Source organism: Protopterus annectens, chromosome 12.part0 (assembly GCF_019279795.1).
Source record: "Protopterus annectens isolate FY-2018-M chromosome 12.part0, PAN1.0, whole genome shotgun sequence".
Taxonomy (NCBI): domain Eukaryota; kingdom Metazoa; phylum Chordata; order Ceratodontiformes; family Protopteridae; genus Protopterus; species Protopterus annectens.
This window is the reverse complement of record NC_056746.1, coordinates 1348806085-1348833011: the sequence shown is the minus strand read 5'-3', so window position 1 is coordinate 1348833011 and position 26927 is coordinate 1348806085. Positions and strand designations below refer to the sequence as shown.

The window sequence follows — 26927 nt, the reverse complement described above, 5'->3', positions numbered from 1 at the left end:
ACACACACACACACACACACACGCACACGTATTAATTTCTGTTATGTGTACACATTTGCTTCATTTATTAACAAAACAGAAAAACTACAAAATCAGGGGTAAGTTTTAGGGTTCATTCTTCAGTAGAATCACAACATGAACCTAGAATGAGTGTGTTATATAATTACTTCGTTTAAGTGTTTGTTGTGTGTAAATTTTCTCACTACACTTGCAGTGAACCATTCCCATATACAATCATCTTTACTCCTTAATTCTTACTGATGCTCATAAAAGAGGAACCAAAGTCGGTGACTTTTATGATGGTTTCACAACTGATGCAACTTTCTTTTTGTCAAATATCAGTCTCAGTTCAAGGGAGGTGATGCAAACAAGGTTCCAGTTAGCAGTATGACATTTATTTAAACAACAATAAACAAGATATGAGACTGGTTCAATATAATCATGGGTTTTATCCAATCATTTTAGAATATGCTAATATAATAAATATTTGTGCCCTGAACCTATGTTGACCAATTTGAAATAAACATATGGCTGTATGTATATATTTCTCCACTGTACACTAAAATCCTTTGGTGTACTTGGTCTGTCTGTTTCCCAGTATAGTTCTTAAAATAAGAAGACATGTCTCCTTGTAATGTCACAAAGATGGCAGTAATGCAGGAGGAAATCTTTACTAGAACTCTTGTAAAATAAAATTTTGTGTTATCTGTAGGGATAGCACTGATAACATCCAAAATAAGATTGCAGCCAAGAGGATTTCAGTATGTCCTATTGCCGCATTAGTGCATTATAACGGGGGTGATACGGGTGACTGCCTAGGTATTGTAGTACTAATGAGGTCGATAGTCAGCACAGCAGTAGGGCACTGTAGCTGCAACTGCTTTGACTTGGGGGGTGCCATAATTTATTTTATTTCATTTTAAGTATAGAAATGTTCCATGTCTTAAAAAAAAAAAAAAAAAAAACAGATAATTACACAGCCCACAACACCCCTATTCAAAGCAGCTGTGATGCCCTGTGGGGGACATTCACCTGATCCATCAGTTTGCAAACTTTCTACTCTTTGCCATCCCATAATACACTTGATTCATGGGATGTCTAGAAGCAGAAAACATTCAAATATTAAACAGTAATGTGAAGATCTCCAACACCAAATAGGCTGTTGCGATCAGAGATCATAATCCCCCATATAATATATGGACTGTGCTGCTTGCATTGTGAAATTAGGAAAAAGACAATCTTGTAATGCATCTCTCTGATGTCCAAGATTTATATAATAAATGTTGTTATGCAGCTTTCAGAGCTGTTATGCTCTAGGCGTGTACTATATACACAGTATCTACCACAGAACAGTGCTGGGAACTATTAACAGGTTTCAGATATGTAAAACACTTCACACTGCCACACAAAAAGGCAAGCAGAAGTGTTCCATGACTTTTAAAGCTGTTAGTCCGTCAGAGATACGGCTGCTGTATGTATGAAAGTGCTAAGTTAACAAGGATTTCAAAGTCATAAAGCACTACATGCTTCCACTCCTTTTGTCTAACTAGTAGTACGTCACAGCAACTGAAGCTACAAGCACTATAAAGATTTTGGATTGGGTTTCTCCAAATATAACTACCTGTTATGCATTCTCAACTTCTCCAAATATAACTACCTGTTAAGCATTCTCAACGTGAACGTCAAGACTTGCCCCTTGTGTTTCACTTTGCTGTGTCCTCAGGGTAAATTTCTTGGCATCCATACCGCGCACATAGGGAATGTTGATTATGATTAGAAATGTGATCATAATTGTCTATGTCATGAGTTCAAGGAAAGGGACATTGAGAAATTCATTTCGAGTGAAACTAAGCTCGACTGGCAGATCTTGCCATTCATTTGAAGATAATATACCGACATCCCTCATGCAAGGCATGAAATGGTCCTCAGACCAGCATGATGCTGCATGAGAGAAACTATCACACTGCATTCTGAGCTGAACTCAGTACCTTTCTTTTTGTTTTGGAGACTGCAGCCCTAGATGAGTGCAACAGTCCTCATGTAGCCGTCACGGTCTCACAGCTATCTGGCCTCAGGCTACCCCTGGTATTGCATAATTCTGGGTAAGCGGAGTTTATACACTGCATTCCCAACTGCACTGACTATTTATCCTTTTTTTTTTGGATGTTGCAATCCTCAGCTAAGTGTAACAGCCCTCATGAAGCTTTCATAGTCTAACACTTGCATCTCTTATGCTTCAAGCAGCTCCCTAAACAGTACAATTCTGGTTCAAAACAGCCACTGCACCACATCCATAACTGCACTGACTATTCTTACTTGTTTTCAAGATTCTAGCCCTCAGCTGAGTGCAACAGTCCAGATGCAGATGATGATGGTATTGTCTCGATCCCATGGCCCTTGTGCCTCAAGTATCCCATAAAACAGCACAGGACAGTGCAGTGGTTGCGTTGTCACCTCACAGCAAGAGGTTTTCCAGTTCGATTCTTGGCTGGGGTGCCTTCTGCCTCCCTGCATTCGTATGGGTTTCTACCGGGTGCTCCGGTTTCCTCCCACATTTACAAAGACATACTTCTGGAGCATTTCTCCCTGGGCCTCCATGGAAAATTGGCTTTGTTCCATGTCGGACTTTCCTGTTTAACAAATGTTAAAAATAAATAATTCTGGGTGAAGGGGGCTTTTACACTGCATTCCTAGCTGCTGTGACTACCCTTCTTTTTGTTTTGCAGCTAATGATGTAGTCTTTGTCATTATTTGAGTTTCATACCTCTGAGTGGTACCTCACGGTCTATGTAAATACATGAAGCTTTAGATGCTTCAATGCACTACGAGATACAAAACAGAGAGAAAAAAAAGTGTAGGACTATAAAGTCTTTTACAGCTTTGAGAGCTGTAATACACTTAGAACTGTCTCCCAGAAAAAGGCTAGAAATGAAGTGCATCTGATTACGTAACAGATTTAAAAGCTGTAATCCACTTCACACTGCTACACAGAAGTGTGGCAGTCGAAGGTGTATCACACCTTTTAAAAGCATGCTCTACTGAACAACTAGAATTTATCAGAACTAAAAGATGCTTAAAAAACTTAACCACTTTTCTTCTATTAGAAAGGTACTTGACAAGTTTGTCGTCTTCTCCATTTGGGACATATTGCACTCCATGTATACAATGACCTTTTCTCTTTATTTACTTGATTAAAGCATAATTGTGTTGATGTGTTAAACTACAAATTAAATGATAATCACATTTCTTCAAACCCTGATTTCTTCTGTAGTTAGTCTGACCCTGTGAAATGAATGCCATATGTTTTTGTGCAGCTTGGTCTCGCGCCTTATGTAATTTATCACTGCAACCTCAATGTTAAGTACATGGCCCAATAAGAAATTGCTTTTTTCTGCACTGTTTGCAAGACCAGTTGTCTAAAAAAAAAAAATAGCATATTAAGAGTATCTAGGATAAATATGCTTCTAGTTGCTTTTACCACTATAAAGTGCCAGTTTCCAACTGGCATCACTTTGTTGTTTTCAGTGTTCTTCTGTGCAGTTAGTTTTTTTCTTTTTCCTTACTTGCTCAACTGGTTTATAGACCACCTCTTTCTATATGTTTAACCTCCATTTTTGGTTCCAGTTTATTATCTCACATTCCCACATTATATTCCCTCCCAGGCTCTCTTACCCACATATCAGCTTTCATTTTGTGTCACCCCTTGTCATGTGCCTTGTGAATATACATAGGAGCCTAGTGCGCCTACCTGTTCCAGTGTTATAATTATATCACAGGAGCCAAGTACTCCTACCTGTCCCACTGTTATAATTATAACACAGGAGCCAAGTGTGCCTACCTGTCCCACTGTTATAATTATAACACAGGAGCCAAGTGTGCCTACCTGCCCCACTGTTATAATTATAACACAGGAGCCAACAGCGCCTGCCTGTCCCATTGTTATAATTGTATCACAGGAGCCAAGTGTGCCTACCTGTCCACTGTTATAATTATATCACAGGAGCCAAGTACTCCTACCTGTCCCACTGTTATAATTATAACACAGGAGCCAAGTGTGCCTACCTGTCCCACTGTTATAATTATAACACAGGAGCCAAGTGTGCCTACCTGCCCCACTGTTATAATTATAACACAGGAGCCAAGAGCGCCTGCCTGTCCCATTGTTATAATTGTATCACAGGAGCCAAGTGTGCCTACCTGCCCCATTGTTATAATTATTTCACAGGACCCATGTGCACCTACCTGTCCCACTGTTATAATTATATCACAGGAGCCAAGTGTGCCTACCTGCCCCACTGTTATAATTATAACACAGGAGCCAAGTGCCCCTACCTGTCCCACTGTTATAATTATATCACAGGAGCCAAGTGCCCCTACTTGTTCCAGTTATAATTATATCAAACCCTTGTTATAGTCACAATCTGAGTCAGACTGCAATGGCTTAGTCACACACAGACTTCATCATATAAATTCCCTCTTAAGAAGTTCACCTCCACCACTTCGTCCTTTAATTACATGGAGTTTTGGCTGCTTATTTACGCAGACGTTACAGTAGTTAACTATTTTTAATCCTCTAACTGGTGAGCTAGAATTGGCTATGTAATTACAACTGACCAGTCATAGTTGTACAGTTGTATTTCTTCCGTATTGTAGTCCATTCTGTAGTCCAAACCTATTTCAGTCCTTATTAAGATCATACGGAGTACATTCGAAAGCTGAGCATGGGAAGATAGCGATTTGGCTTGGTACGCTACAAAATGCAAGTGTGATAGCTAATGCCAAACTCCTGATCTTTTATTCTATAGTGTGATGTTTTAATGAGCAGGCCTCTTAGTTCAAGGATTATACATATCTATCTGTATATATATCAGCATCGTATAAATTCACCACTGTTACTAAATGCGCAGACACAGGTATACAAACTGAATGACTGTCGGCACTGAGTCAGAGTTAGGATAATGAATTTCAAACATCCTATAGATATCGGATTTGTATTTGAGTTCTTCAGGTTGCATGAGCACTGAGTCAGAGTTAGGATAATGAATTTCAAACATCCTATAGATATCGGATTTGTATTTGAGTTCTTCAGGTTGCATGAGCACTGAGTCAGAGTTAGGATAATGAATTTCAAACATCCTATAGATATCGGATTTGTATTTGAGCTCTTCAGGTTGCATGAGCACTGAGTCAGAGTTAGGATAATGAATTTCAAACATCCTATAGATATCGGATTTGTATTTGAGTTCTTCAGGTCGCATGAGCACTGAGTCAGAGTTAGGATAATGAATTTCAAACATCCTATAGATATCGGATTTGTATTTGAGTTCTTCAGGTTGCATGAGCACTGAGTCAGAGTTAGGATAATGAATTTCAAACATCCTATAGATATCGGATTTGTATTTGAGTTCTTCAGGTTGCATGAGCACTGAGTCAGAGTTAGGATAATGAATTTCAAACATCCTATAGATATCGGATTTGTATTTGACTTCTTCAGGTTGCATGAGCACTGAGTCAGAGTTAGGATAATGAATTTCAAACATCCTATAGATATCGGATTTGTATTTGACTTCTTCAGGTTGCATGAGCACTGAGTCAGAGTTAGGATAATGAATTTCAAACATCCTATAGATATCGGATTTGTATTTGACTTCTTCAGGTTGCATGAGCACTGAGTCAGAGTTAGGATAATGAATTTCAAACATCCTATAGATATCGGATTTGTATTTGACTTCTTCAGGTTGCATGAGCACTGAGTCAGAGTTAGGATAATGAATTTCAAACATCCTATAGATATCGGATTTGTATTTGAGTTCTTCAGGTTGCATGAGCACTGAGTCAGAGTTAGGATAATGAATTTCAAACATCCTATAGATATCGGATTTGTATTTGACTTCTTCAGGTTGCATGATTACCTTTATTACCGTCTCCCAAGAAATAAACGTCATTGTATCAACATGATTACCTTTATTACCGTCTCCCTAGAAATAAACGTCATTGTATCAAGCTTTATTACCGTCTCCCTAGAAATAAACGTCATTGTATTAAGCTTTATTACCGTCTCCCTAGAAATAAACGTCATTGTATCAAGCTTAATAAAGCCAGTTGGCTACCTGTCCAACAACATGCCAAACTGCTTCTTGGATCCCAACTCAACAAGCTCCTCAAAGAACGCTTGTGTGCTTCCCACCAACCTTTTTAGACAATCCTCCAGTTACAATCTAAGAAGCTTTAACTGTTCTGGTCCACTTCTTCGATGTCCTAGAACCCGATGTCATTGCAGTAACCATGCCTTCTCCATCCCAGGCCCCAAACTTTGGGAATCCCTCCTTAAAATTTTAAAACATACCTCGTACCTATCATTCTGTGCTCAACTTAAAAATCATCTCAAGTCCAAGTCAGTTTGCAAATCCTTTCCCTCTGGACACACTACCTAGTTTCTGTGCGCCCTTACCTAACTTTTGCTATAGTTTATACTGTGTGTTACGTCCCGTCACTGTTTCAGTCTCTTCTTCCCTCATTACTCTAACCACGCCTTCTTATTATCTCATGCACTGTGTACTTTAGTATAAGCACTGGGCTTCGGGCCAGTTATTCTACATTAAGAAGGTTTGTGGTCTGCACTCTTGCGGGAGGAGAGGCTGGATTCTGCCCTTCTGAGCTGGGAATTTCTGGTCACAGGTTTATTGTGCCTGCTTATTTGAACTGTTTCTTTCTGAAACTGGTGCACTTTGTTGCTGTAGCATAGACCAGATTCAGGCCTGCTGAATCTAGCTTTGTTTGTATAACTTGAGCACTGATCCAGGCCATCTTTTTTTTTGGGGAAGGTTCCCCTGCACCCTAGTGGCAGGAGTGTGCAGTTAGAACTTGTCTGATTGAAGACTGCTGGAACAGGGCTGAGTTTTGAGCTTTTTTCTGGTTAATTGGGTAACTTGTTTAAATCCGTTTGTTCGTTTTCTATTGTTTTATTTATATATATATATATATATATATATATATATATATAAATTGCACTTTATTCATCTGCTTTTACTGCATTTGTGTTAGGGGCATTGACTACAACTCTGGTCTGAGATATATAACCATAAGTATCCTTTTCTGTGCATTTAAAGTGTTTTTTGATTGTATCTGCTTTATTTTCTGAAAAAATATATATGTATATACTGTTTCCCGCCTTTCTAAGCTAGTATAGTCCAGTTTTCAGGTTAGTGCTGAATTCAGGGCTGTGTTACAAGTCTCTGCCCATACCTTACTTACTCTTTCATTTCCCTGCTATAAAAAATGCATTTGCCCAGTTTTGCATGCCGGGCAGCACCAGTTAGCTAGGGTGCAACTATTCCCAGCTCCACAAAGTCTCCTCTTCAATTTTTCCCTTGGAACTAGGCAACTTTCAACATAAGCACTCAAACCATTCATTTCTCAGCCCGGCACTTGCTCAAAACTCATAGCAAGCACTTATAAACCATAGCAGTAGACCTGCCTATACTGTACAGAAGGACAAGGCTCTCTGTTTGACCTTACCAGCCAATCAGTAAAACAGTTCACTGTACTTATCCAGCCATGTCCAAAGGGCAGTTTCAAGTGTACTTTCCAGTCCATCTGGTGAATCTGGGCATTCTGAGGCAATGTTACAACTGCCTCATGTACACAGGCAACCCTCTCCTCCTACCACCAAACACTAATACATGCGAGAGATGCAATTATACAGCCAAACTGGAGGCTAAGCTCTCTCAACCCAAGACTGGATCAAGCAGTCAAGAGGAGAAGGGAAATACTTGTATCACACTACCAGTCTCACATAGACCCATTAAACCAGCACCGGCAAAAAACACACATAAATACATGAAAACATACTTGGAGGCTCTAAATAAAAATCTGCAAAAGCAACAGAGACCTCCTAAGCAGACATCTAAGCAACCTCCACCCCCCAGCACAAACAATGAAACACATACTTCACAAAACCAGTGTGCCACACAATCGCAGCACTTAAGGCAAAATAACATACCCAACACACTAGTAATAGATGACTCTATAGTCAGGCACACTGACATCCCACTCACTAGGCTGACCAAGGAGAAGGTCACTGTTAGCTGCCTGTCGAGTGCCAGGATCTGCCACATAACACAAGCACTCAGGTCACTCCAGAACAAGTACAAATACGACTCTGTCATTGTCCATGTTGGTGTGAAATGACCTGAGCCCATGCCTCCCTGGACTACATGAAAAGAGACATGGAAGAGCTCTCTGATCACATAGCCCAGGCCGGTATGACCTTGACCCTGAGTAGCATCCTGCCCTCACCAAGAATGATACCACGGTATAAAGAAAAAAATTATCAATTTCAGCAATTGGGTACATTTCTGGTGTCATTCAAAAGGGATCCAGTGTCTGTCCGCCTGGGATGACATGCTCGATAAGCCACGCTGCTTCGTTAGAGACAGCTTGCAACTGTCACCCCTAGGCTTTCGAATACTGGCCAAGGCTCTTGCCACCCCCATAGTGCCTTTTTTAGGCAAGGCTCAAAAGACAAACTCACCGCCATAAATAGCACAAGTAACAAAAAACTGAGGGTAATGCTACTCCATGCCAGAAGTGTAAACCTCAAAATGCACGCACTCGAGGCACTCCCTAGTATGGAAAAAACTGATATATGTGCAGTAACAGAAGCCTGGTTTAAGGCTCCAGAGAGCACCCCAGCACTACTAGGCTACAACTCATACCATACATTTCGGCCACAGAACCCGGACCGAAATACAAAAGGCGGGGGCGTATCCATATTCATCAAGGATACCCACACCTCCAGGTTAGTGGCACAGCACGATGCTTCAGAGATCATCCACGTGCAACTAACAACAGGCAAAACTGCAATTCAAATTGTAGCTTGTTACAGATCACCCACCATGTCCCAGGACCCCCATTCTGCATTTCTGGAAACACTGGGAAACAAAGGTCCTACCAAACACCCTAATATTGGGTGATTTCAATTACTCAAACATTAACTGGGAGAACTACTCAAGTACTAACTCCCTTGCCCAATATTTCCTAGAATTTATAAACTCAAATTCCCTGGATCAACTGGTCAACACTTCCACCAGAGGTGACAACATATTGGACCTGATCATCACCAACATGTGTGACCGGTGTTCCACACCAGAGGTCAAACCCTCTCTGGTTAGATCTGACCATAAACAAACCACTCTGGATATCCACATTCCACCCCCACCGCTGTTCAAGGAAACCACTGTGAAAAACTTTTCAAAAGCAAACTTCACGTTACTTAAGACCGAAGTGGAAAGTTTCAAAGCTCCCATGCTAAAGGATAACACTATCCAAGCTCCAAAATCCTTTACTAATACATTCTACGGGCACCTACAAGAATGCATGGATCATGCTATCCCAAGCAAAACAAAGACTCACTCCTCCAAGAAAAGGAAACCAGTCTGGTGAACCCCTGCCATAAACAAGCTATACAATAGAAGGAGGAAACTAGTGCAGAAAAGAGTAAAATCCCAAGAAGGGAAGACATCCCTGATCAGTGTCAGCAAGAAACTACGATCCCTCATAAAATCATCTAAGGCTAGCTTCAAAAGAAAAACTGCCAAGGACTCCAAAGATAACCACAAGGCATTCTTTAGCTATGTCAAGAATCTAAGTGACAATGCTCAGATCTGCTCAAAGTTAGTGCAGAATGGCACAAAATACACTGAACCGACCAATATCGCCAACATCCTGGCAGACAGGTTCAGTGCAAACTTCACCCCCCCTCACCCCCAAAAGGGCCCATAACCATACCAGAAGAATGTAGAGCCCCTGAAATCACAGACAGGTTAAAACAGCCCTTTTCAAAGCCAAAAACACAGCATCAATGGGACTGGATGGTGTCCCAGGCTGCATCCTACACGAGCTCAAAAACGAACTAACCCCTCTCCTAAACACACTGTTCAAACTCAGCCTCTCCACAGGCTACGTACCCATAGACTGGCACACAGCAACGGTTATTCCGCTCCATAAAGGTGGAGCCACAGCAGACCCTGGGAACTATCGCCCTATAAGCCTGACTAGCTTGGTCTTCAAGACTATGGAGCGCATCAACATAGATCTCATTAACAGAGACATTGGGAACCTCCAAACACTGGACCCTACCCAGTTCAGCTTTATTAAGGGCAAGATCATGCCTCCTAAACCTGGTGGACTTCTTTGAGATAGTTACCAAGGCTATAGACGAGGGAAAGGTGGTACACAAAGCCTACCTAGACCTCGCAAAGGCCCTCGACACCATTCCCCATTCTGGTATTATAGACAAGCTCACCAGCCTGAACATAAACCCCTATGTCACAAGATGGGTTGCCAACTGGCTCACGGACAGAACCCACATGGTGAGAGTTGCGGGAGCTAGGTCCAACTCTAAACCAGTTACAAGTGGCATTCCCCAGGGCTCAGTCCTAGGACCCCTCCTGTTCGGCATATACTTCTCAGAGGTACAGGCAAGCACAGGAGGACCATGGCTGACCATGTTCACAGATGACTGCAAACTAGGGGCTATAATTGACTCTCTGGCTGACACAGGCATCCTCCAAAAGGGTCTCACTGAGACGGATACCTGGTGTCAAAATCATGGCCTCAAGCTACATGCCAAAAAGTGCATAGTCATCCCCTTTGGAAAAAACAAATTACCCACAAACTACCACATAGGTGGCAGTCCCCTAAATATGGAAGACGTAATAAGGGATCTGGGGACCCAAGTAGATATAATCACATTGCCAAAGTGGTTAGAAAATCCTTCTATGTGGCCCACCTAATCACAAAAGGGTTTGCATCTAGATCAAATGAGGTCATTGTGCCCCTCTACTCATTATTCATTAGACCCATCATAGAGTACAACGCCCCATTTGGGATGTACCTTACAAGACACCTGCAACAGCTGGAAAGACCACAGAAGTACCTCACCAAGAGGATCACTGGCCTCAAACAGATGCCCTATGCAGCTCGACTGAAGAAACTCCAGCTGTACTTGGTTGCATACCGCCTACTCAGAGGTGATCTCTGCCTGACATACAAGGCCATGTCCAACCTAGAATTGATGGACATGGTCCACCTAAGGAAAACCATATCCCTGCGAGCCACACGCTCTAGGGATCTAAACCTCACCACAACAATAACTAGGACGTGCTGGAGGGATAGATTCCTGTCCCAGAGACTTCCCATGCTCTGGAACACGATTCCAATCTACATTAGGCAGAGCTCCTCGCTAACACTCTTCAAGAGAAACCTTGACCAGTGGATGGGAAACAAAGTTTACCCCAGGGATCACTTCAGTGGCTCTGCTGGACACAGGCACAGGGAACTAATCTAAGGGGGCAGCGAAAGCCAACACACTCTGGCTAGGCTTATAAATGCCTTCGGGCAGATAGCCTAGTACCTACTATGAACCTATTATTACTGTTACTGATTCATTATTGTCAGCACACATCACTGTTTATATTCGTAATACTGCCTGTCATCTTGTTTGTCTGCTGTCGTTTATATTTGTCCAGGCTGAGAATGAAATAAGTCAATTTGGGTCACTGTTCTACCCCAGTTACCAAACTGAACGAATGAGTGAATAAATAAATTAAACAATGTGTTTCTTGTAAGCAGATGTCGTCTTCACATTATTAACTGCTTTTGTGTTTTCCCTGAAACTGGCACTTGCCTGGAAGTCTTCATCTATTACGTTATCACTGTGGAAAAAAAAAATCAGTGTATTGTTCAACAGATTTGCCAACATACCTCTCCTTTCTGTCCAACTGTTCCTGGTGATCCCTAGAGGCAAACAAAGGTGAATCATGAAATATGTTTGGAAGTTTTTGTTTCAATAAAAATGTAGTAACATCACAGTAAATACCCATGTTTTAGAAAATCCCACATTACTGAAGACTACAAAAGAAAAGTAAAATATTTAATTATTCAGAAAGCATACGATATTGTACACATTCCTAAAACAATAATCCAATGAACATTCAAACTAATTTCCAGATCATCAAGCTAGAATCTCTTAATGGGAATATACAGAGGGCAAACATGAATTAAATGAAATGGGAAAGTAGAATTTTTCCTCTCATTGCCTGAAGATTTTAAGCCATATTGAGCAGCCCATTTCTCTGCTGGGAGAAGATTTTTTTTCTTTAACAAATCCATTCCTAGAATGCTCTTAGTGTTTCAGCAGATGGTCTGTTTTGGATTATAACTCCACCTTGACTATCTAACTTGTTTCTGCTCATTAAGGAATTTACAGAATCCGTGGGACTGTGGGCATATGTGGCTTGCCCTTGTTTTCATTTTGCACACATCAGCACAGCATACGTTAAATCATGTTTGTAATTTGAGATAGAAATAAACTTCACAGCACTCCATTGCAACCAACAACCTTAGCTTGGTGGTAATGTATTCTCCTGTTTGGAAAAGTAAGGCACAGAATGAAATAATGTATACTGGAACCTTAAAAAGGAGAAATGGAGAGGTACAGAAGTGTGAAAATTGATGCTGTTTATTTAAGAGAAGGTTGCCACATGTAGTATCCCCTACATCTAAAGTGCAGGAGTCAGAAAAGGCAATATACATGCTGCGTGACACACACACTCCCCGGCCACATACATGCTGCCTGACACACATTCTCCTGCCACATACTGTACATACCCACCTGATGCATACTTCCCAGCCACATGCATGCCGCCCGGCGCACATTCCCCAGCCACATGCATGCCGCCCGGCGCACATTCACCAGCCACATGCATGCCGCCCGGCGCACATTCACCAGCCACATGCATGCCGCCCGGCGCACATTCACCAGCCACATGCATGCCGCCCGGTGCACATTCCCCAGCCACATGCATGGCACACATTCCCCAGCCACATGCATGCCGCCCGGCGCACATTCCCCAGCCACATGCATGCCGCCCGGCGCACATTCCCCAGCCACATGCATGCCGCCCGGCGCACATTCCCCAGCCACATGCATGCCGCCCGGCGGACATTCCCCATGCACATGTATGCCGCCCGGCGCACATTCCCCAGCCACATGCATGCCGCCCGGCGCACATTCCCCAGCCACATGCATGCCGCCCGGTGCACATTCCCTAGCCATATACATACTGCGTGACACACATTCCCCAGCTGAATGGAAAAATACATACTAACAAGGAAGGAAGGAACTGTAGTGATCCTTGTAGGCTAATTTGTTAAAGACTCAACCACTGACAAGAAAGGGTCTCATAATCAGAAATATCAGTAAAATAAAACAAGTGGAGAATTAAAAAAGCCTACAGCTGGTAGATATTTGAAACCAGCTTAAAAAGCATCAAGATACTCCCTAGAATTGCGTAGTAGCTACTGCCAGAACTCTGTATCTGCTATGTGCTGCATTTTACTGGTACTACAGTTTTTAGTATAAAAGTAATGTGGTAAGCTTTCTGGAATAGTTTACATACATACATGCCAACACATTAAAGAAGCAAATCCTGTTGGAATACTGAAGTAAAATCTTCCACACCATAATGTTAATGTGGTTGACAAAGCCATATGTAAACAACAATTCAGAGGGTATTTGATGTGTTATTTTTAGTATGCCCTTGCATATCCTTCCAAAAATGGACACACAAGCAGTCTCCCAATGGTGAACGTCAGCCGCACATAGAGGACATTCTAAGTTTAATATTTTGATTATTTTTTTAATCTTTCTTTAAAAAAAAGTTCCATTTAGGATATTGCTTGGGTGTTCCAACAATTGCTAACTCATCCAAGTGTAGGATGTTTCAGAAAATGTGAGATCCCTGCAAGTAGCCTTTCGAGCAATTTTAGATCCCCACTGCAGGGCTGCATGTACTTGTGATAATAAGTTGGTACCACAGTTTTCTTGTACTACTGATGTGTTACACGTACTTTTGCTAATAAGGTGGTACTACAGTTCTGTCATACTGCTCCTGATGTGTTACATGTACTTGTGATAATACGTTGGTACTACAGTTCTGTCATACTACTCCTGACGTGTTACAAGTTCAAACCTGAACACATCCAGTTGAGAAAATGAAGTGACTGTTACTTCGTTCTGGTTTTGGTACATAAATGCACCCAAAGACAAGGACCACCCTGTCCTTACTCAGATGTGAGTAGTACATGTTTCCTCAAAGACATCTGGAATCAGACTGTACTGGAACGTACTGAGAGCTTCCCTACTTACTGATTCTCCTTTATCGCCTGGAAGTCCGTCGATACCAGCGATACCCTGGAAGAGAAGGAAAGGAGACATGGTTAGTCATGGGGCACTCATAAACAGGTCACAGCTTTTTTCCTTCAGCATCAATCCCCTCAGTTGTATTAGACATTACTACAGGACAGCCTAATTCCTGACCTTTTCTACATAATTCTAAAGGGTTTTAGGGTGGAAGTTTACAAGTGTTTTAATTGTGTGATGCATATCAACATTTCGTAGACAGTATTTTCTTTTCTGAAGTACTTAACTGTAAATGTTAACCAAAATATGTTGGTACATGAAAGCATGCGAACATACAGTCCCTTACCGCATTGCCTTTAGGACCAGAAGCTCCAACTGGACCCTGTAGGAGATCACAAAAAAAAGAGAGAAAAGAATGAGTCCATTGTTGCAGTGATATTTATATTTTCTTCAGCAGTCATTGCACTGAAGTGGTACTGAAATAAAGCCTGCAAAATGCTATTAGTACAGAGCTAATATCAAAAATACAGAATGTAATGGTTAAACAGGAGTTTTGAGATGGAGACCTTCATATTTAATTTGCTTTCTTCTCAAGTGTAGATAAAAAGCAGGGCTTCTCAGTGAATATTTTTTTACTAACCCCCACCCCCAAAAACATATGGAAAGGTATTGTTGGCTTTTGCCAAGACATAAGACTTTGAATTGCACTGATTAAATTCAGTGGTTTGGAAATGTTACTTATCTTTGACTTGCAAAACAAGGGTGTAAAGTGGATACTTTGTGAAAACAAGTTGCTTTTTCATTGTTTGATGGTGACCTTACAGGTGATTATATTACACAGGAAGGGCTGTAAGAGGCACAGCTTCTATATGGGCCTCGCAAAAAGACAGCAGAATGGTCGCTGTTTACCAACAGACCCACAGCAAAAGGCTTTCATAATAACTGAAGCATGTACTGGTACAAATGTCAGAGCAGACGTGAAGCTGCCAGCTTTACTGTTTTAACAGGTTTTGAAAGAAGCCCTAAACGGGACGGATTATGTATGTATTTATTTGAAGCAATCAGGATGTTCTTCAGCGGCTCTATATTAGTGGGTTTCAGTTTCATGTTTTACTCGTCTAATTACACAGATACCAGCAATGCCTCTCATACTCCTGCCTGTTCTACCACAAAACAGACCACGTTAGAATTAATTCAGAGCCTGGTGAACTGTACAGAAAACAACACAAGAAATAGTTTAACAATATACAAGACTGAGCAGTGGACTACACCTGGTACTTCCTCCATGGCAGTTGTGCAGGGAGAGCCTTACAACATGCCCAAACAACCTCATCTGACTCCCCTTAACACAAAGGAGGTGTGACTGCACTGAAAAGTCCTCTTGGATTCTTGACCCTCAATTTGTCTGTCATGGACAGTGACTCCAGATGCCCTTTGAAGGAGCCTTATTTCTGCTGTTTGCAATCTATCATCCTTTAGGTCACTTTAACCACTGGTGAAGACATGGACAGAGATCGACCAATAATTAAAGAGCTCTGTCCCATAGCCACTGCTGCATAAATTGACAGGTCAGCCTCCTGATTCCCCATTAGCCTCACTCATGAATATGACCCCAAGTAACTTAAATGACTACAACAACAACTGTGGTTGGTGTCTCTCACTTATATAGACAAAGCAATCCATTCTTTTCTGAGACAGAACTGTTAACCTTGAAAACAATTCCATACAGTGACTTAAAATGCATTGTGAGACATGAGTCTTCAGTAATACAATCAAACCATAAAACCCAGACTCCATCATAGAGGCACACCTGTCAACCTGGAATCATGAAAACTCTGGACAAAGGCCCATAAAAATAGGCACAACTGGCCAAAATTCTGTTCAGTGATTAACATAAAATGTGCATACATAATTATTTAACCCCACCCACTCCCGTGGAATTGTGGGATACCAACTTTTAAACGCAAACTGAACAGCCAAAAGATGATCATGAAACACAAAATAAACAGAATAGTGTTTTATTTATATTATTTGAACTTGGTGCAAACTGCAAAACGAGCTGGATTTAAACAGAGGAAATCAGCAGACAGGTAGATTTATAGACTGCTTTTTGGCAAATACAATCAGTTCTTTCAAAGCAGAGAAGTGTAGTGATTAATTAAATTCAAATATAACTGTAATACCTTAGAATATACAGATTTAGCTAACACTAGGAATACATTCAAAATAATTTCTACAAATATCATCATTATGAAACAATATTTTGTATGGAAAAAGTTTAAACATTTATTACAGAACTATCCATAAAAACATTACCTTTGAAACGCTTACATTTAGGCTCTTGTACTAACATAGCTTTTAGCTATTTTTTAAAAATTGTATTATTCTGTCTAATTTTCTGAGATACAGTTCTACAAGAAAATGTTTTTTCAGTAGTTTAGACTCCATGTTGTCTCTAAATGAATACGAGATAAATTTAAATATAAACTTACTTTGCAAAGGTGCACAGTAACTCTCATATAAAAGTTTACAAGTCAGACATTTCCACAAGAAAATGTCCCCTGTAGTAAATGGTACCAGTGATGTTTACTGGGAAGGGAGACGATGCACCTCAGGGTTTTGTTTATGGTGAAGTGCAGTATGTGGGTTTTGTGGTAAAAGTAGGGCATTTAACAATGGGCAATATTCTAATCTTAGCAAACGAATATTATAGTTTGCTAGGACCTCCAAAAGTCATTCTCCACAGCCTACTGATCAGTAGAGTAGCTAAAGTGTGTGCTGCTCGGGGATGTCTGAGTTTGAATCCCCTCCCCCCTCACAAAATCATGGTCAAATGGGCGCCTCCCCCATAAACAGCCCTCCCCCTGCAGCCATTCCAGTGTCCCATTACTTGGCTATTTCTCCCCATTTACCATAAACACTGTAATGTGCATACTGCTTTATGCTTTACTTCTACAATGATTTGGATTTCATTTACACCTTTTATTTTACATTTTATAGCAAAAACACCAACATACATCTGCTAAACAAACCAATACAGTCTCACACACAAAACAGACTTAGCATTAAAACTTTTCTACAATTGAAACTCACATTCATTGAAACCCACATTCAAAGAAAATGCATCTGGCCAATGGCAGATACAGTTTACCTTTGGGCTGTTTTCAAATCATAGGCCCTTGCAAGCATACATGTGTTCTTTAATTCACCTTCCAGATTGTATTAAATTATTTCTTATATAATACAACACACTTGTTAGAGTATGTTTTAAATTTATTGCTTTGAACATTTTTCCAGTAAGCAATGAAACAAAATGTATGAACCAATAATGATAAAACTGCCCAATTATCATAAAAATCTACTCAAGCTTCTGTCATTACAATCCACCAATATCAATAAATATGCAGAATCTCTGCAGAAGTAAGTCATCTAAATAATTCCACATTAAAGAGATTGTGTAACTAATGAAGAAGTTGCTGCTAGCAAACAACTTTATTTGTAGATGAAGCAATGAAATATAAAGCGCCTGTTACCCTTGAAGAATAAATTGCCTATGTTACTTTAAAAATGATAAGCTAGTAATATTGCAATAGGGAATGGATAGCAAACTGATAACAGGTTCATAGTTACTAGGTATCTCTGCCAAAGGAGGACATTCACAGGACTACAACATCCACCCCCTTTAAAGTACAACAGAGTACAGAATCACAATCCATCTACATACTGTGGAAGTAGTATTTCGTGTTTTCTGAAAGATCGGAAAACTGAAAATTAAATGGCTATCATTATTTAGTGAATTCAGTTCTCACTGACTTGCCAGAAAACCACAAATTTTAAGAGGAACAGGCAAAAAGTATAAGCCAAACATTCCAGACATTCTGTGAAAATTTGGACAGTTGTGAGCTTATGGACTCAACTCTTTAAATTACAACTGGTAGTAGGGGTAGAGAATTCTGGCTCTTGCTTCTTGTACCTGAGGTACAGGGTTTGGACTGAATAACCCTACCCATCAGGTATATCTAACTGGGGCATTTTTTATATATATGGGTCTACTTCATAAGATCGACAGACCATTTGATCGACATTCATTTGGTCGACAGCTCATTTGATCAACAACCAGCATTCAAGGCAAAAACTTGGGATTTGCCCCCCTCCCCAATGTTGTGCGACCCTGGAGTTGGTATATATAGTTAGGGGGAGTGTGGGGGGGGTGAAGCCCCCCACCTATTTTCTTTAAAATGTGTAGTTTTGTTGTATTTTCATGTTTTAAATGGAAATAGGTGGGGGGCTTCACCCCCACACACACCCAAATGTGGGGGACTGTGCCCCCCCACACCCCCCAAACTATATATACCAACTCCAGGGTCACACAACATTGGGGAGGGGGAAAATCCCTGTTAAGTGCCTTGAACACTGGTTGTCGGTCAAATGAGCTGTCGACCAAATGAATGTCGATCAAATGGTCTGTCGATCTTATGAAGTAGACCCATATATACACACACACACATATATATATATATATATATATATATATATACACACACACACACACACACACACACGCGCACAAACACACCCCTAGTTGCAATAATAAGAAAATTCACGGCTGTGCACACAGAACTATATGCAGCAATAAGAACATTCAAGACTAAACTTGATTGCTTGGAACAGAAGACTCGTTAGCAGCAATAAGAAATTCCAATGCTGTATAAATTGCGTGAGCAGAGAGAACGTCTGTGCATGCTTGACTTGATGTGACCAGACTGGAAAGAACTGGAGAGAAGAAACAGCAGTCCCAAAAGTAAAACATCTTTTTTAATTAAGTAAACAGAAGGAACAGCAGTCCCAAAAGTAAAACATCTTTTTTAATTAAGTAATTAGAAGAAACAGCAGTCCCAAAAGTAAGAGAGTTTTTTAATTAAGTAAACAGAAGAAACAGCAGTCCCAAAAGTAAAACATCTTTTTTAATTAAGTAAACAGGAGAAACAGCAGTCCCAAAAGTAAGAGAGTTTTTTAATTAAGTAGAGAGTCCCAAAACGTGCTGCCCGTGGCAGACCAGCCCTCTCGCCCCCCAAGACTGAGCTACTTTTTGAATTTTCTAGTAGTACAGTCGTAGTCCTTTTCTTTTTTTCTCCTTACCCGGAGGAGCCGAGGGAAGAAGTGGAAGCAGTAGTCAAGATAAATGTTTTCATTTCTTCACTGCCGTGTGCTGTGCACTGCTTGATTAAGAAGAGTATGATTCGAGAGAAGATTTAAACCCGTGGACCAGTCTGCAACTCTCGACTGCTGCACTTAAATTAAGTACTAATGAATGGCTCAGCAGTTGCTGTAATTAATTTAAAACAAAAAACAGCTGCTTGTTTGAGACAAGAATGTCATCCTCTCCACAGCTCCGTTTGTTGACTCTGATCTGCTGACCACTGCAACCATGTTACCTTATGGAAAAAGGTAAACTGAGTACACATCCCCTCGAACCCTCAGCCAAATTCTGACAGGCTGGCTGTTTGCCTCGTGAAGCTGACATCATCACGCACGCCCTTTATGTGATGACGTCAGGAACAATTTGTAAAAAAAAAAAAAAAACCTTGGGAAATTCTGAAAGGGGCCACTCGGGAATTCATGGCACCCCAATATTTTGCCCTCAAAACTGGTATTTACCGAGGAATTTGGTACAGTTGAGAGGTATGCATAGAGGGACAAGGTGATGACACCTAGTACGGATAGAAACCAAGAAACCCTGTGGAGATGTAGAGATGGTCAAGTCAAAAGAACCCATCAAAACAGAGAAATCTATAGGAAGAAATAAAAAACACATGAGAGTTGCAATCATACTGTTTAATATGAAAAGACATTATTAAAAAGAAACAAGGATATGGGCAGGAGAAGGCTGGATATAATCCTTTCTTTTTACTTACTGGGCACCTCATAAACCTCCTGTGCTTACAATTTTCAGTTTTTATGGATGTTGGATGGAGTCGCAGATGGTGTATAACAGGGGTTATTAAGAAGTCGAATGGGGGAACAGAGAGTATGAGGGAAGAGTCCAAGCACTGGAAACGTATACATGAAACATGAGAGATGATGGGACATATGATATATAAATATAATGTGTTGCATTTTCACAGCACAGGCTGATGACGTAGAACTGAAGACTGAATACTAAAGGGTCAGTGTTATGGATACCAACTCAGGGTATTAAATCTTAGGTTCAACTCTGGGAAATACCTCATGGAGAGGGTATAAGGACCCTGGAGCACACTGCCAAGGGCAGCAGTTGAATGTACAGACAATTAAAATTCCATTTCAGTGGAGACATCTTCATGTCACATTGCACATTGACACATTAGTGTATTTGGATAAATATTCAGTGGAGCGCCTTCTGGGAGGAGTCTGCATGTCCTCCCTGCAGTCGAGTGAGTTTTAAAGACATGGAGATAGGTGCATGTGTGTGCCCCTTCTGTGAAGGTTGAGTGCCGGGCTGGCAGCTTGACACCATAAAAACTCCACTACCAATCAAACTGCAGATCGGTGATCCGCTGTGGCAACCCCTAATGGGAGAAGCTGAAAGAGAGCATTCAGTGCCACTGATAATGTGGTACTAAAAGTTTTTTTCTGTTAATATATAATCTTTTAATTGCATTATTTAAACATATATTTATTATGGGGAAATGTACAGGCAGTTTGCGGTCTTGAAAGTAGACCTACAGAAAATGGTTTTAACTGTTTTATTGTATTTTCAAAGCTGCCATAGGCATTGTAATGTTATAGGTCTGTTGTCACAGGAGAAACAGTGATGCCACAATATGCGTTTTACTTCATTCTGTAGAAAAAAAGTCATGACGTACAAGAAGTCCTCAAAAATGATTGTTTTAATGCACATGGCTTCAGTAATAAATAAGTAAAGGGTGAATGCAAATACAGGTTGCAAAATTAAATGCAAGACAGATTGTGTGTACCAGTTTTGGTAAAGTTGTTTAGAAGGCATAAGCAGCTTTTTTTAAACTTTTTAGTCCAACCTGTATTTTGAAACATCCTCTGGGACCAGGGAAATTTTAACACACAGCAATTTTTGCTGTAGCTTTCCATCAAGGGCATTTTCTGACCATAAGAAAATTATACATTGAGGGACACAGAGTATTTTTTTAACATCTAAATACATTCAACACAAAATGCATATTTGTAGTCACAAGGTTAGACTTCTGCAGACGTTTATTTAAACTCTAGCAATTTAATAGGAACAGCCATCCTTTTTATTGCTATTGAATGACACATCTGTGGTTTATTACTGTAGTCTGGCCTTTAGCTGAGTAAACAATCAGTTTCTGTTAGAAGATAAAGGCTGTCTGATGGAAGTGGTTGGAGCAGCAACAGGATGTGGTTACAGACGCATTGCAATGAATTCTTTAGTGTGAAAGAGGTCTATTCAATGTCCTATAAGGTTTATGCAAAGAGCACCTTTATTGGTACGAAGAGCTGTGCAGCGAACAGCAGCCCCTCTGAAACAGACCACTGTATACATAAAAGTACAGGGACGGGGACAGCGTCAGTTGAAACTACAGAGACTTTTGGCAACCTGCAGGGCCAATTACGTCAAAGGAATATCGATATAGAAAAACATGTATGATTGTTGAGAGTCCTTATGCAGGGAACTGTGATGGGAGTATAGAACATTAAAAATCCTATTCTGTGTAGTAACACCCCAAGTCTAAGGACACACACTGCAAGCTATCTACATAACTAAGTAGACTGCTGAAAAACATAACCGAGTTACAGAGAAAAAGTTGGTAAAACTTGGGCTTCAGATCAGTTGTTTTACATTAAGAAGGTTTGTGGTCTGCACTGTTGTGCAGGACAGGTAGCTTACATCCTTCTAAGTTGGGAACTGCTGATTGAAGGCTCAGTGTCTGTTATTCTAAAAGTATATTAGTTCTGGTATAAGCACATGGGCTTCAGGCCAGTTATTTTACATTAAAAAGGTTCATGGTCTGCACTCTTGTGGGAGGAGAGGCTGGACTCTGCCTTTCTGAGCTTGGAATTTCTGGTTAAAGGCTTATAGTGCCTGCATATTTGAACTGTTTCTTACTGAAATTGGTGCACCTTGTTTGCTGTAGCATAGACTAGATCCAGGCCTGCTGAATCTAGCTTTGTTTGTATAACTTGAGCACTAATCCAGGCCTTCCTTTTTGGAGAAGGTTCCCCTGCACCCCAGTGGCAGGAGTGAGCAGTTAGAACTTGTCTGACTGAAGACTACAGGAACAGGGCTCAGTTTTGAGATTTTTTAACTGGTTATTTGGGTAATTTGTTTAAAAGCCTTTTTCTGATTGCTTGTAGTCATCTAAAGCTGTTTTAAGTCTATTTTTTACTGTTTGTAGCAGTCTAAAGCTGTTAAGTGCATTTTTTACTGTTTTTGCCATATCTTTTCAAAACAACATTTTTTTCTTTCTCCCACCTTTCTAAGCTAGTATAGTCCAGTTTTCAGGCTAGTGCTGAATTCAGGGCTGTGTTACAAGTTTCTGAGTTGCCCATACCTTACTTGGATAGAGGGGAGGTTTCTCTGTTCACCTGTGAGAGGGGGAGCTTTGAGCAACCATCTGTCCCTGGAGGAGTGGTTCCAGCCCAGACGTTAGTAGTTTATAGGCCATTTCAGGCTAATTTCTATCTTTTTAATTTCCCTGCTGTAAAAACCGCGTTTGCACGCCAGTTAGCTAGGGCTAAATTTATCCCAGCTCCACAAAGTCTCCTCTTCAGTTTTTCCCATGAAAGTAGTCTAACTCTCAACCTAAGCACTTAAAAAGCATCCTACAGTCCAGCACTTGCTCAGACCTAATAGCAAGCACTAATATACCCCAACACTTGATTGCCCAGCAGGGCAAGGCTCATTATTCACCCATCACCAACCAAGCAGCTCACCCTACTATTCAAGCATGACCAAAGGGCAATTTCAGGTGTACTCTTCAGTCCAGCTGGTGAACCTGGGTATCCTGAGACAATGTTACAACTGCCTCATGTACACAGACAACCCTCTCCTCCTTCCACAAAACATTAATATATGCGAGAGATGCAATTATATAGCTAAATTGGAGGCTAAGCTCTCTCCACCCAAGACTGGAACAGGCAGTCATGAGGAGAAGGTTAACACTTTGCACCACACCTCCAGCCTCACATAGACCTACTAAACCAACACTGGCAAAAAATACACATAAATACACAAAATCATACTCGGAGGCTCTAAATAAAAACCTGCAAAAGCATCACAGACGTCCAAAGCAGACACCCAAAAAACCTGCACCTCCCATCACAAACCAGACAACACATAAAACACAAAATCAGTGTGCCGCACAATCACAGCCATTAAGGCAAAATAACATACCTAACAGACTAGTAATAGGCGACTCTATAGTCAGGCACACTGATGTCCCACTCACTAGACTGGACAAGGAGAAGGTTACTGTTAGCTGCCTGGCGGGAGCCAGAATCCGCCACATAACACAAGCACTAAGGTCACTCCAGAACAAGTACAAATATGACTCTGTCATTGTCCATGTTTGAGTGAATGACCTGAGATGTACCTCCCTGGACTACATGAAGAGACATGGAAGAGCTCTCTGATCATGTAGCCCAGGCGGGTATGACCCTGACCCTGAGTAGCATCCTGCCCTCACCAAGAATGATACTGCAGTATAAAGAAAAAATGATCAATTTCAACAATTGGCTAAGCTTCTGGTGTTATTCAAAGGGGATCCAGTGTCCGTCAGCTTGGGATGACATGCTCGACAAGACTCGTTGCTTCACAAGAGACTGCTTGCATCTGTCACCCCTAGGCTTTTGAATACTGGCCAAGGCTCTTGCTGCCCCCATAGTGCCTTTTTTAGGCAAGGTTCAAAAGTCAAACCCACCTCCGTAAACAGAACAAATAAAAAAATGAGGGTTATGCTACTCAATGCCAGGAGCTTAAATCTCAAAATGCACACCCTCAAAGCACTCCTCAGTATGGAGAACGTCGACATCTGTGCAGTAACTGAAACCTGGTTCAAGGCTCCACAGAGCACTCCAGCACTACCGGGCTACAACTCATACCACACATTTTGGCCACAGAACATGGAAACACAAAAGGAGGGGGTGTATCCATATTCATCAAGGATACCTACACCTCCAGGTTAGTGGTGCAGCATGATACCTCAGAGATCATCCATGTGCAACTAACATCAGGCAAATCTTCAATGCAAATTGTGGCCTGCTACAGATCACCCTCCATGACCCAGGACCACCACTCCGCCTTTCGGGAGACACTGGAAAACATGAAGGTCCTACCGAACACCCTGATATTGGGCGATTTCAATTACCCTACCGTTGACTGAGAAAACTACTCAAATACAAACTCCCAGGTCCAGCGCTTCCTGGAATTTATCAACTCAAATGCCCTGGATCAGCTGGTAAACTCCCCTACCTTAGGTGAACACACATTGGACCTGGTCATCACCAACATGGGCGACAGGTGTTCCGCATCGGAGGTCAACCCCATCACTAGTTAGATCAGACCATAAACTAACCACAACACATGACCACCTCCAACCAAGGAAACCACAGTGAAAAACTTTTCTATAGAAAACTTCACCTTACTTAAGACAGAGGTGGTAAGTTTCACAGCCCCCACGCTAAAGGATAACAGTGTCCAAGATGCAGGAACCTTTACAAATTCACTCCATGAGCACCTACAAGGATGCATGGATCGTGCTATCCCTAGCAAAACCAAGACTCACTCCCCTAAGAGAAGGAAACCAGTCTGGTGGACCCCTGCCATAAACAGGCTATACAGTAGAATGAGAAAACTAGTTCAGAAGAAAAGCAAATCCCAAGAAGGAAAGACATCCCTGATCAGTATCAGTAGGTCCCCCATAAAATCCTCCAAGGCTAACTTCGAAAGAAAAATAGCCAAAGATTCAAAAGATAACCACAAAGCCTTCTTTAGCTATGTCCAGAATCTAAGTGGCAACTCGCAGATATGCCCTGAGCTAGTGCAAAATAGCACAAAATATACTGAACCCACCGATGTTGCCAACATCCTGGCAGATAGATTCAGTGCAATCTTCACCCCCTCTCACCCCCAAAAGGGCCCACAACAATACCGGAAAAGTGTAGTGTCCTGGAAATCAGACACACAGGTGAAAACAGCCCTTTCAAAAGCCAAAAGCACAGCGTCAAGTGGGTCCAGATGGTGTCCTAGGCTGCATCTTGCAAGAACTACAGAATGAACTAACCCCCACCTAAACACACTGTTCAGCCGCTCCACAGGCTACGTGCCCATAGAATGGTGCACAGCAATGGTTATTCTGCTCCACCAGCCTGAACATAAAACCCCTATGTCACAAGATGGGTTGCCAACTGGCTTACAGACAGAACTCACATGGTAAGAATAGTGGGCTCCAGGTCCGACTCTAAACCAGTCACAAGTAGTGTCCCACAAGGCTCGGTCTTGGGACCCCTACTGTTCAGCATATACTTCTCAGAAGTACAGGCAAACACAGGAGGACTATGGCTAACCAAGTTCACCGATGACTGCAAACTGGGAGCTATAATTGACTCTCTGGCTGACACAGACATTCTCCAAAAGGGCCTTACTGAGACGGACACCTGGTGTCAAAGTCGTAGTCTCAAGCTAAATGCCAAAAAATGCATAGTCGTCTCGTATGGGAAAAACAAAACACCCATGAATTACCACATAGGTGACAGCTCCCTTGATACAGAAGAGGTAATGAGAGATCTGGGGATCCAGGTAGATAGTAATCTCTCCTTTGACAATCGTATTGCCAAAGTAGTTAGGAAATCCTTCTATGTAACCCATCTAATTACTAAAGGGTTCACATCTAGAAATAGAGGTTATAGTGCCCCTCTACTCGTCACTCATCAGACCCATCATAGAGTACAATGCCCCATTTGGGATGTACTTCACAAGACCCTTCCAACAGCTGGAAAGACCACAAGAGTACCTCACCAAGAGGATTACTGGCCTCAAACATATGTCCTATGCAGCCCAACTGAAAAAACTCCAGCATTACTCAAGTCGCGTATCGCTTACTCAGAGATAATCTCTGCCCGACTTACAAAGCCATGTCCAACTCAGAATTGATGGACATGCTCCACCTAAAGAAATCCAAGTCACTGTGAGCCACTCGTTCTAGTGACCTAAATCTCGCCACAACAATAAATAGAACATGCTGGAAGAATAGATTCCTGTCACAGAGACTCTCCATGCTTTGGAACAAAATTCCTAACTACATTAGGCAGAGCCCCTCAGTAGCACTCAAGAGAAACCTTGACGAGTGGATGGGTAACAGAAAATACACCCCTGGGATCATTTCATTGGCTCTTCTTGACAGAGGCTCAGTTAATTAATCAATGGGCGGCGAAAGCTGACACACACTGGCTAGGCTTATAAATGCCCTCGGGCAGATAGCCTAGTACCTACCTATGAACCTAAAAACCTAAAAAACAGATCGAGTCATCGCCATTTGCCAGTATATACTGTGTCTGCAAGATGGTATGGAGTAGAACACTCTAATGCTGAATATTCTGGTAGGATTTTAAACTGCCTACCAGTCTGTAAGGATTAGGATGACATGATGTTAACTTCAAAACCTTCTGTCTATTTAATTTATGTATGTATATATTTATTTTACTTTTCTTTAGTGGTAAGTGAACTGGTCTGTGGACTCCTTAAGGA

At 41.3% G+C, this 26927-nt stretch overlaps 1 protein-coding gene across 2 annotated transcripts in view; it reads right to left on the bottom strand.

The window, feature by feature from the left end:
• COL9A3 (collagen type IX alpha 3 chain) overlaps window positions 1-26927 on the bottom strand; it is a 727303-nt gene that overhangs the window by 243659 nt on the left and 456717 nt on the right. For both annotated transcript variants that reach the window (XM_044090399.1, XM_044090400.1), the window contains exons 25-27: window positions 14553-14588; window positions 14213-14257; window positions 11767-11799 (exon numbers count right to left, since the gene is read on the bottom strand). In XM_044090399.1, coding sequence (XP_043946334.1) covers window positions 11767-11799; window positions 14213-14257; window positions 14553-14588 — 114 coding nt within the window. The remainder of the gene's footprint in view (window positions 1-11766; window positions 11800-14212; window positions 14258-14552; window positions 14589-26927) is intronic.